At 36.6% G+C, this 12,024-nt stretch overlaps 1 protein-coding gene across 2 annotated transcripts; it reads right to left on the minus strand.

Moving 5' to 3' along the window:
- Window positions 1–245: 245 nt before the first annotated feature.
- LOC103722880 (agamous-like MADS-box protein MADS2) lies at window positions 246–11,279 on the minus strand. Of its 2 annotated transcripts, none has more exons than XM_039126116.1 (8): window positions 10,864–11,279; window positions 7,975–8,053; window positions 6,928–6,989; window positions 6,724–6,823; window positions 1,523–1,564; window positions 1,381–1,422; window positions 640–800; window positions 246–545 (listed from the first exon to the last, which is right to left on the minus strand). In XM_039126116.1, exons 1-8 carry the CDS (start codon window positions 11,046–11,048, stop codon window positions 461–463), a joined length of 756 nt encoding a protein of 251 aa, XP_038982044.1. In that variant the 5' UTR covers window positions 11,049–11,279; the 3' UTR covers window positions 246–460. The 2 variants fall into 2 exon arrangements, with proteins under 2 accessions (XP_038982044.1, XP_038982043.1); XM_039126115.1 differs by having other exon boundaries at window positions 6,928–6,992.
- Between the last annotated feature and the right edge of the window lie 745 nt (window positions 11,280–12,024).

Consider the following 12,024-nt stretch of genomic DNA (forward strand, 5'->3'; position numbering starts at 1 on the left):
TTCTTTTAGTGGGTCCTGGACATGGGAAAATCCAGAGGCAGCGATTGGACCCGTTCTGCGACCATTTTAGGCCAGACCGGCCAATGAATGTATGCACCACAGGCATCTAACGTTAACCAGCATCTCAAAATGCTCTTCTTATATACAATTAGAATTTCTAGAATCATGTTACAATGAAGCTACTTTCAATCATTGCCTTCTCATGGCGAGACATCGCATTGCCACATAACAGACAGACATGAAGCTACTTTCAAACAACTCATTATATTTTATGCTGTCACCATAAGTTGCAAGCACTAAAAAACAAGCATAAGCGTTATTTTTGTTGTTTCCTTATTTATTTATGGATAAAGCAGGATCAACAGACAGTAAACAACGCAGGAAGGGGGTAAAACGAAACCCACACCAGATTGGGTTCTTATACGTGCAGATATATACCTAATGAAGCTTGGAACTCATATCACATCCATGCAGGAAGCTGGTAGCCATTGGAATTGTGTGTCATAGCTCCTCTGTTTGACTGGTCTATATGCATCGGATGGTACCTGCAGCAAAAACAGAGTACATGAAGTAAAACTATAAAATTTGGTAGTATATTTTCATGCAGATCTGAAAGAATTCATGAGAATAAAGTATTACCCAATCTGCGAAGGAGGGTGACATCCCAATGACTGGAAGAATCCCTCTGATAGAGCAGCCTCACGATTGCAACGGTCATCTTCCGATGCACCACCAGCACCATTGCCACCACCATTTATCCATGACCACTGGAAGGGATTATGTGAAGTGGCTTCCTGCAACTGCCAAAGTAAGAGCCCAGGTAAGGTTGTTCAATGACTGATTCTCATTGCAAACAAACAGAATCCTTGAGTGAGAAGACAACTACTTAATAAAAATTAGGTCTCGATAAGCATCGGTATGAAATGTTGCTAATAAATCACCCCCGACGGCGCATTGTGGAAGATGAACAAGAAGGAAGACACTATTAATAAACAAATATAAAGATAAACAGTAACCTTATAAAATTTAATGGGGATGAAGATCTAGAAGACAACATCTAATCTGAACATAGCATTCTGAAGTTAAAAATGTTTGCCCATTAGTAAAATGCAGCTGTTAAAATTCTTGGTAAAGGAGGAGACACCACAGGATACTCTTCTAAATCATAGTCCTACTGAATTGCATGCATGTAAAATTATCAGGTAATTTGAGCCATATTCAAAAAATAAGAATTTCGGCATTTTTCCCATTCTGAAAAGAAAAAATAAACATTATCTGATTCCAGGGATTGCATGGGCAATCCAAGTCATGAACTCCTGATAAGAATGTAATGATTGTGTAAAACACAGTCAGCAAAATATGAAATAATTATCAAAGTACCCTTCTTTTTAGTTCTCTGTTTGCTTCTTGCAACGCTTGTTCCTACATTAAGATGCAGCCTGGTTACTGAATGGAGAGCGGATCAAACCAACAACTTATCACATTTATGATGACATAAAGCACTTTGAGCACACATTCGTACCTTTTTTTTAACATCACAGAGCTGATCAAGCATGAACTGCGTCTGCAAATATGTAAAACAGAAATGAGTGAATCGTTACAAATTTTCCATCATTTAATGCATAACATGATGCCACTCTCCAAGTGTTATCTTGACTTGTATTGTCAATACCACATAAGTAGAAATCCACAGAATTTTGACACTTCACTGCAGACAAATTTATGTCTAACAGGCATTTTACATAAGAATTTCAAAAATAAGTTTGTCACAGTTGAAGTGGCTTCCACCAATCCAGTGTATCATAGAGAAAGAAATAGCTCACTGGGTAAAACAATCAGGATACAGCCTGAAATGTTGTCTCCGAGTCTCAAATATGAGAGCAGGTTATACAGATGTATTACGGAGAAAGTTAGCCATCTTGATGATCTTTGGCCCACTGCTTGCTGTTTAAGGAAGCAAGAAAGAATTATTCTTGGGCAACAGAGCTGGGACCTGAGGACATCAGCATTAAATCATTGGGTTTCAGGGACATAAATGGTTGGCTAGTCAAACAGCTAGAGACATAAATCAAAGAATGGGGATAAAAGGATCAGTCCACACTACAAATGTCCAGGTCAATCAACTATAGAAGTCTGAGAAGATGTACAAAAGACCACTAACCCGATGCACTCCATTGAGTAGCGTCATGTGATACTGATACAGGAGGATCATCAGATTCCATATAAACCATTTTGACCATTACGGATAGAGCTAAACAGGATCCAAAGCAAGATCCATCACACTAGAAAGCCGAATCGTCTGCTAAACTTTCGGGGGCTATAACTTAGCTATACGATGCCTAATTGAGATGATCATTTCTTTAAAAAAAAAGAGGGATAACTTTTCAAGATCTACTATATGAGACAACCCCATTAAGGAGGCCATACCTCTAGTAATCAAGCTCAAATTCCATTATTCGAGCTCTGAAATGGACTGGTCAAAAGAATTTTTTTTTTTAGAAAAGAATTTGACCGGACGTATTTTCCAATCCAAGAAGTATTCGGCGGAGCAATAAGCTAAAATTGATGTAAAAGTCGAGATATCTCTCTTGTGGATTTTGGCTTTTCATGTTTATTTCTACTAGTTATATTTATTTTTAGAAAGTAAGTCCTATTGGAACTAGAAGAGAAATCTGATCCAAATCATGCAAAAGTGAACCTCACTATTATAAATAGAGAATGTATACCTCAGTTTTGTGATCATTAATAAAAGAAAAATGGACCTAATATGAGGCCTGGCTCTTTGGTAGGCCTAATACCTGAACTAGGCCTAGTCTATTGACCGGCCTAACATCTAAAACAACCAAAATCCTAGAAAAGAAAGTTGGAAAGAACCAAGGTTTTTCCTTGTTTGAGCCAGAGGAGCCAGACTCCAACTCCTCCCCAACTTCATCAGAGGCTAGGAACTCGTAGCCTGTCTCTATATAAATCCCTATTGCCCTAGTGAGTCCATGGCCGCTAATCCCCGTTGCTGGAAAGGAAAAGGCAAAGAAATTCTCACCCATGTCATTGCCACGTCGTTGGTAATAGGCATCGTTGCCTCCCATCTCACAGGCACTCTCTCTATCATGGTTCCTATCTTGTGCAAGCACCGCTAGCCAGGTATTCATCAAAAGAATCTAGATTTGCCTCGTGGTCCCCCCTCATGTGAGCCCCACATGGGCACTAGGTGCCGCACGTGTCCCGCGCAGGCGGAGGCGAGACATTTGGTGTCAAAGCCGAGGAAGGTTCTTGTCCGATGGTGGAAAGGATGTGAGGCCCAATAGTCCCACATCGGAAAGACTCATTCCAGAGCCTGAGCATATGAGGCGAGTGTCTCTAAATCCTGCAAACGCATTTTGGAAGGAAAACAAAATCGGAGAGGGGTGAAGGACGCTTGCGTGAAGCTTCAGAACCGAATAATATCTGGCATGAGAGCCCCGTGTTTTCCCCCTCATGTGGCCCCCACGTGGGCACTAGGTGCCTCATGTGCCCCGCGCAGGCAGGGGCGTGACAATTTCGGCTGCTCAACCCTTGTTTCACAACCAGGGGTTCTTCCTCTTCTTATTCAGACTTCCACCGACCCACCGATATCTCGATTGTTCTTCGAGATCAACATCAAAGTTGTCGGCTGCTGTCGAGCGAGCTAAGCCCCGACAGTTTCATCCCTCATTCTTTCTTGGGATGTGCTTTATTTTTTTCTTCTATTTTGCTGGCCATTATCGATGCCTGCCATCATGTGTTATCAGCCCTCTCGCTACTGCTCACCACCACCACCATCTGGTCACCGTTGTTTCCCTCCCTTTCTTTTATTAGAGAGAAATAAGAAGACCCCGCTCCTTCATTCTCTCTCTTTTTTATTTTTCTCTCTTCTCTATCTTTCTCTCTCTTCTTTTCTCTATCTTTCTCTCTTTACATGATTTAGTGAAGGGTTCCAACCTCCATCCCATCCTTCATTGGCCATCCTTGGACACATCATCGATAACTTCTAACATGTTACCTTTGCCCCGATTGGATGCTCGCTTCTTGGTCTTGAGAATTAGGTTACATTGTATTCAATTAGAACCGCCAAGTGCTGCCACTAAACAAACCTCATCCTTCTTCCTAGGTAAATATCCTTTCATAGATGGCTTGATTTTGTGTGGAGTGTAGTCATCTGGACAAAAAGAAGCATAACAAGGGTTTTATGTTCTAGTCTCTAAGTTGAGGTAAAACCCTAACCCTTTATATATTTCAATTTTGAATTAAGAAAGAATAGAAAAGTTATGGGTAATTCAACTATTAGAACTTTGAATTAGGAAATTAGTGAGTAATTGATTTAATTAAGGACAAGTTGGTGTTATATTGATATTAAATTGATTAAATATGGTGGGTGTGCATTCAGATTGATAAGCATTGTATCTGAGTTGGCCATCACAGAAGTAAGAATCTCTATACATAATTATCTGCATAGATAATTATATTTATTTTATGTTCGTTTGTTTCTTTGATTTTGTATAGGATGATATTGTTCACTACATGATTGTCAGTATGAATATATAAGTATATGTTTCTTTATTGTGTATATATGTATCGGATATTGATATTTTTGAATAGATGGAATATGGTATTAGTTGCTTGATTGTCGATATGAATATATATGTTTTGATCGCACCATGTATCATATTTCTTTTATTGGATATATGTATTTGATATCGATTTGGTTACATAAGATATGATACTGATTAATTTGAAATTTGGCAAGACGAATATTATTGGATTATATTTTATTTGATAAGAATAGAACTAATTAATTAGATGGATGAGTAAGAGGTATTCATACCAACTTTATTATGTAGATAGCCTCCATAGACTTACATATATGATAGCTTCTATAAGCTTTTGCATAGGATAACCTCCATGGATTTACACATAGGATAGCCTCTATAAGCTCATGCATAGGATTAGGCTCCATAGGCTTATGTGTGGAAATTATATTTTGCCAATCATGGATAGGAGCATGATCTTGGATAGTCCAAAACCAAAAAAATAATTGTTGCTGGATCCAAAACCATGATTATCAGAAATAGATAATAAAACACATGAAATCACTATTTGAATAAAAAGATTTTACATAAATGATATTTGTTATATCTCTTTTGAATAAGATGGATGATTGATGATAAATGCTATATATTTATGTGTGTATACGTGTATCATGTTGTTTGAGTTTTGGTGGATTAGTTGGTATGTGATTTCATGATATTTGCATTTATTTCAATATTGATTATTTTCTATTTTCTAATTTTATGTTATTTATAGGGATATGGATGTATGGAAATTTTTACTAAGCTGTTAGCTCATACCCATCTTTTTTTTTCTTTTTCTTTAAGAGTTACAAGACACTTAATATTTGGCTACATTTGGGATCTTGGTGAAAGGATGAATAGTTAGAATATCATTGATACTAGTCAAATAGTTGGAATATGTAAATCAACATCTCATATCACTTGTAAATGAGGTGCTATTTTATCTTGTTATAAAATAAAATTCATATTATCCAATAATATCGAGGTTGTGATGAACTTATAGGTTTTGTATATTCTCTAAAATGTTGTCCTAGGAAGTGTGCAATCGTGTCACATGATCGACCCAAGTGAAAAGTTCGAGGCATAACACCTAAATCTCCTTTCGCTAATTTTTTTTATCTTATTTTATTTTTCTTTATAAGATTCAAGTTGAATAGTAAGTAATTCTCCATTCTTCTCGATCAGATCATATACTCGTTCTAACATAGATAAGAGGCTTTAGAGAATTTAGAAGTCCTAAAAAAAATTTAATGTTCAATCAAATCATTTGGAAGTAAAGAGTTGAAGGCATTAAAACGTGGGCAAGCTTTCCCGCCTCAACAGAAATTTAAAATATAAGTTGACCATATGGATTGATGGAGCTTACTTTACTAGGAGTAGAATTAGTTTGGCAACATAAGTGGAGTGATAGTATCATGGCCAATCAAGAACCTGCCCAAATACCAGTCTGTCGAATACCTTTTATGTTAAAATTTAAATTTTTGTCCTAATTGTTAAAAAGATGATCCTTCTCAATAAGAATCAATAAATGTCATGTGTTGAAATTAAGAGATTAAACCATATGCTCTAACTCAAGGATCTTGTCAGCAGAAGATTTGCAAGATAGTTTTTTGCAAGAAATACAAAGTTTTATAGATGTTGTAAACACATATGTCCAAAAGGCAACCTTGAGTAGTCCAATTAATTAATATTACACAAATAATCAAATGTACTCTGCAGTTTTCTTCAAACATGGCAACCAGAAAATGATCAAGCATCACATGTTGAAGAGCTACAAGGCCCGCTTTAAGTAGAATAAAAGTTCATCGGACAGAAAGATAAAAGAATAGAGTTCAATAATATTATAAAAACTGGCATCTTAATCATTAATTTAGTTACTCTTGAACTTGGATAATATTTGCTTTTTCATGTTCTTTGTGGTAATCGATGCGTTTCACTATCATCAGTGAAGAAAAATGTTCTTCTTGGGATATGAGATTTTAGAATCCGCTATTTTTAATGAATAAAAAAGTGATATGAATACGTATGCAGGAAATCTTAGCTTGAACAACTCCCATAACTACATCAAGAAAGCTGAATCATATGTCCAGACTAAATACATTTAAATTGTCCTTCTAAATGATTCTAATCTTTTTACCTTTGCTGATCTGATCTGCTTTAGAGATTTCTCTAGTTGATTCTCAAGTTGCTCAAGTTCATTTGTACTTAATGGGTCCAAGTCCTCACCAAGGAGATTTCTGGAGCATCAAGTTTAGGACTCTTACAAGTGAAAAAAAAATAAGGTATGAACTGGACAAAAAATGAATGATAAAGGTATGAATACTTCAGTTAGATAGACTACCTATGTGAACTTTGCAGAAAATCAACTCTTGCCTTCAGCTTCACATATTCCTGATAAGTGTTCTGCTTTAAAAAAACAACTAAAACCTTCTCAACAATCCTTTATCAGGCATAGTTCAAATTACTGAGGAGACATAACCAGCCAAACATATGGAATGTAGAACACGATAATCAAACAATAAGAAAAAATTTTATGGAATTGAACATACTATAATTTATCAATGTTTTTTTTAATATAAAGGAAATCCCTCTCTGCCATATAACTTATCTAGCAATTTACAAGCTGGAACCACAGAAACATGGGCAGGAAGCCACTGGTATCAGGTGAACATCTCATGGTAGATGACCAGATGAAAGGCACATTAAAAGAAAGGTTAAAATACCAAACCCAAAGCTGCTATCTTATTCAACACCCCCTAGTGACCAAGAAAACTAACAATAAGACCACAAGAATAGGAATTCTTGCCCCTTTATTTCATGAACCAGAATAATCCTTCTAAAATTGTAATCGAGGTCTACAAGATCTAGGGTCAATATTGAATGGACACGCAGATGGCAAATATACCACTGCAAAGCAAGAAGAGCAAATCTAAAGCCCTGCTGCACTTGTTAGTGACTTACAATTTGTCAACTCCATGCATATATGTTATGCAGAAATTGCATTGATGAATAAAAGTAAGAACCAGTAACAAAACTGGTTATGTTCGATGTTTTTATTCTGTATGAAGCATCAAGCAAAATAGAAAAATCTTAAATACTAATTAGATGCACAGTGCATTGCAACCTATTCTCTTGGACATGTTCTTCCATGCAAGCTTAAATATTTGAATAATCTTATGTCCAACAAGCTTGAAAGGAAACATCAAATGGCATTATAGAGATGTAGTTAAATTGGAGATAGTAATGGAACAGTCTCAAGAGGCGTACATGCATAAGGAAATTTACAAGTACAAACTTGTTATGCACAGAATCTCACATTCAGCTATCAAAATATACTCCAGTCAAAGCACTGAACATGTGGAATGGAGCTATATATATGTTGACCTACCTGTGTCTCACTTGGTGAGGCAACAGCTTCTGATGCAGCATAGTTGCATCTTTGGTACCTCTGGATTGTCTTAAGCATGCTTCAGTTGAAATAGGAAACAGGAAAAAGGAAAAGATATGAATCCACAACAAGAATAGGCTAAATATTGAATGGAAAGATGAGATGTAGCATAAAAGCAGGTAATTTTTTCTCTTAGAGCTTTCCTCAAGGGATGATAAACAAATATACATGAAGTTCTCCAGAGTCATATCCATATTCTCTGATACTTTCATATGATCATTTCTTCTGCAACTTTTCCCACTCCAACTTGACTATAGAGTTTCGAGGCTACAAGGATGCTGACTAGGCTGGTCATCTTACTAATCAGCTCTCCCCCACTTGCACCCATCTGTTGTTGGATGTTGTTCCATCTCTTGGACTGGCAAGAAACGTGAAGTTGCTGTATGAATTAGTTCTAAGGCTTAGTATGATGCTATCTATAGTTTTCTGTTGTTGATCTCCAGCCAAAAAGCATTCCTAACCTTAAGAGGGAGTAGACATTTCATTGGGGCTATGTAAGTGGAGAGATTGCAGAAGAATCAGAAAGTGAAAGCTTAGGAGTGGATTTCAGTCTCCACCTCCAAGGACCTGAAGCGCCATTTTGGAACACAAGCAGTCTTTCTAGTAGACAATTATGTTCTCTTGGTAGATGATCACCGAAGATATATCTTTTTGCAACGAGGATTGCTTCCCCACTCATTCCATTTAGAAATGACCTCTTCATCACTTGAGACTTCAAAACAGTATTTCCAAAAATGCAGTGCAGTGATAGAGACAAATTGAATAATAGAATTAAAGATGGACAAACCCTAGACTGAAATGTCAATCGCCTTGTCGATTTGGTTTCTGAATAAGTCAAAGACCTTTCATGGGGCAATTAACATGATGTTCGCCCCAGGACAAACAGCCGCTTTATGTTCAATCCTTAATGACCAAACGTTTTATTCCTGGTCCTTGAATTTGATGACCAATTTATGTTGAATCCCTGCTTGTTTGCAAGTGCATACCAAACAAAGTTAGACCTGGGTGCAAAGCACTGGCCTAACAGTATAATACAGGGGCTAAACATAAAATAATGTGTGAATCTAAACATAAATCAGCTGTCAATTAATGAAACTGGTGTTGGGTTTCCCAATGCCATACCCTTATCTAGTGTACAAGAATTTTTATATCAAAATCTCGAAAAAAAGGGTGTTCTCAACTCATTCCTTTCAGGAACTAGCCATCAAGGCTCCATTAAAGATAAATAATTGTCAGGTCATAAAATTAAACCTCCGACAGGCAAAGACTGCTGTAATAACAGTTGAGAGATAAATGGTCTACCTGGAACAAGCAAGCCAAGTTCTAAAATGGTTAATCCTAAGATATTCTAAATGGTTTCCATCTTCTATAATATCATTTATCTGCTTGTGTGATTCTAATTATTCAATACCCATCACACAAAAAATTTTAAAACAAGGATAAATAATGATTGGGCCACTGATATATCGTAATTTGGAGAAGAAGATCATAAAATGCTCAGAGTCAACAAAATTATAACCATCATCCCTTGTTCCAATTATTTGGTGGCATTAATGCTAACAACAAAAATAAAAATGTAATAGAAGAGTTTGAGATATAACTGCATTCATAATGTTGATGATGCTCAGAATCACAACATCAACCAGTTATTGAACTACTAGCTAAAAGTAAAGATTTTTACATTTGCTATGAGAATTTTATCACAGAAAATCACTAGATCACAATCAATTAACAACAAGAGAATTTGAATTAAGATACAATTTAATAATGTTGATATGAGAAAGACTCAAGATTTCAATTCTGTACCCTAATTAACATTAGATGTTTGAAAAGAGGCGGCATAATTAAAAGGGCAATTTTTTGGAGTAGAAAGATAACGAATAACTGGCTTAATTCTGCTCATTTGCAATTACCTTGTGCTATTCTGCTTCAGCTTGATTAGAATTATCCTGCGCATCTTATAATGGATTTCAGGATTCTAATAGAAATGGTAAACTAGCTAAACCCTAAACATAGTGAAGTACACGACATTAATGCTTCACAACATCTATCTAGATCCTTTCTATTTTTGTACGAAAAAGAACATGAGAAAAGAATTCAACAACTGTGTCATTAAGAATCATCCCACAAGAACAGACCTAATAATTACCGGAAGACCGATCCTGTGAGGACTGGATCCAAGACATCTTTTCACTATGAATATCGCAAAATTCCAAATAAAAGAAACATATGCAAATATGAAAGAATTAAGGTTTAGAGTAGTTCAGGAATCAAGATTTAACCTATCTCGATCCTTCAAACAACTCAATCGAGCATAAAAAAAAAACAAAAAACAAAAAAAATATATATATAAAAACAACACGATAGAATGATAAAATACTGGCTAAAGTTAGTGAAACAATATAAAAAATCTCTAGATCTGGATGGCTTAATTTTTCAACCAAAAATAACAGAAAAAACTAAACTAAGCTTATAGACAAGCTTGCAGAAATTTAAGGAAATAAAATACAAGAGAGAGGGAGAGAGAAGATGAAATGAAGACTAACCTATCAACTTTAAATAAAATAAAGTGGATCTAGACTTTAGAGTAATCAAAATTATCCAAAGCCATTGCACAACTCGAGAACCAAAAGCAAACAAGAGGAAAGACCACAAAACCGAAAGTCCCCATCATCAGCAATAGAATGAAAGATTGCTAAAGAGAAAAAAGAAGATGACTCCTGATGACCAGGTGTCCAAGACCTCGTCTCCTGTCTAAAAGAGTGAGGAAGTGACAGTGAGGTCATCTAACTCAAAGGATCGAGAAGATGAGGGAGATGGCTGCGATACCTGGAGCTGCTGCAGAACTCGAAGAGGCAGCCGCGGCTGGAGAAGATGATGAGGGCGAGCTCGGCGTCGCAGAGGACAGAGAGCTCGTAAGCCTTCTTCAGCAATCCGTTCCGCCGCTTTGCAAAGGTCACCTGCCTGTTTATCTTGTTCTCAATCCTCTTCAGCTCCACCCTCCCCCTCCCCATCTCTCCTCCACTCCCTCTTCTACTCTCAATTCTCACTCAAAAAGAAGGCAAGAATACCTATTCGTGAAGATGGATGGATGTGTAGGTACCATATAAATAAGACAGTTCTCCCAGAAGGTTTCTTGGAATGAAGGAACAATGATCTCATTCCTTTGGGAAGGCTAAAAACTGAGGAAAGATTTTGGCTTGGTGGTGGATTTTGAGGGTGGCGTTATGAGGATGCCATCTTTCTTGGAGAGCAATCGTATCCGAATAAAGGCGTCAACACCAGTCTGAAGTTATCGCAGCATGAGGTTTGCCACGTGTCGAGTCTCAGGGTTGAAGTTGTGCACCAATCTTTTTTTCTCGGCATATTTACCCTTGGAGTTCCGCAGAACCACAGTGCTGGACTGGCGAGGCCTGCAAACTACGTTGTCATCAACTTCCAGCTCTTTGTTGCCAAGAGACACCAGCACCATGACCAGTGTATAGCGTTTTGCATAGCTGTTTCTATATACCTCTAATGAGAGGTATCTATACCTAAGATCTACTATCCAACACGTAATTGATATAGGACTAAACACAATCCAGCATAGATCTTTACAAACTTCTCTTATGTTAGGTTAAAAGGTCTAAATCCACAAAAGCTATGGACCAATTTCACTCTAATATTATTTATAATAATCTATAACCTCACCTAAAAAGGCTAGAAGAATTACAGCATAATTTCATTTGGATTGACCGTAAAATGATCATGATGATTGTGATTACATTTGCAATATTTATGACTGGATTTGAATGAATTTAGATCCTTGGTTTGGCAAGAATGCGAAGATTTAATCAAACGTAAGGGTGGCAATCGAGTCGGTTGAGACCAAATATAGGTCAAGTCATATAAGATTGATAAAAAATTTATCAACCTGAATCCAACCTATTTAATAAACAAATCAAAAATCTAGACTCAAAGCTGATCATTTTAATAAACAGATAATCTAAT

This window comes from Phoenix dactylifera, chromosome 4, assembly GCF_009389715.1.
Source record: "Phoenix dactylifera cultivar Barhee BC4 chromosome 4, palm_55x_up_171113_PBpolish2nd_filt_p, whole genome shotgun sequence".
Lineage (NCBI taxonomy): Eukaryota > Viridiplantae > Streptophyta > Magnoliopsida > Arecales > Arecaceae > Phoenix > Phoenix dactylifera.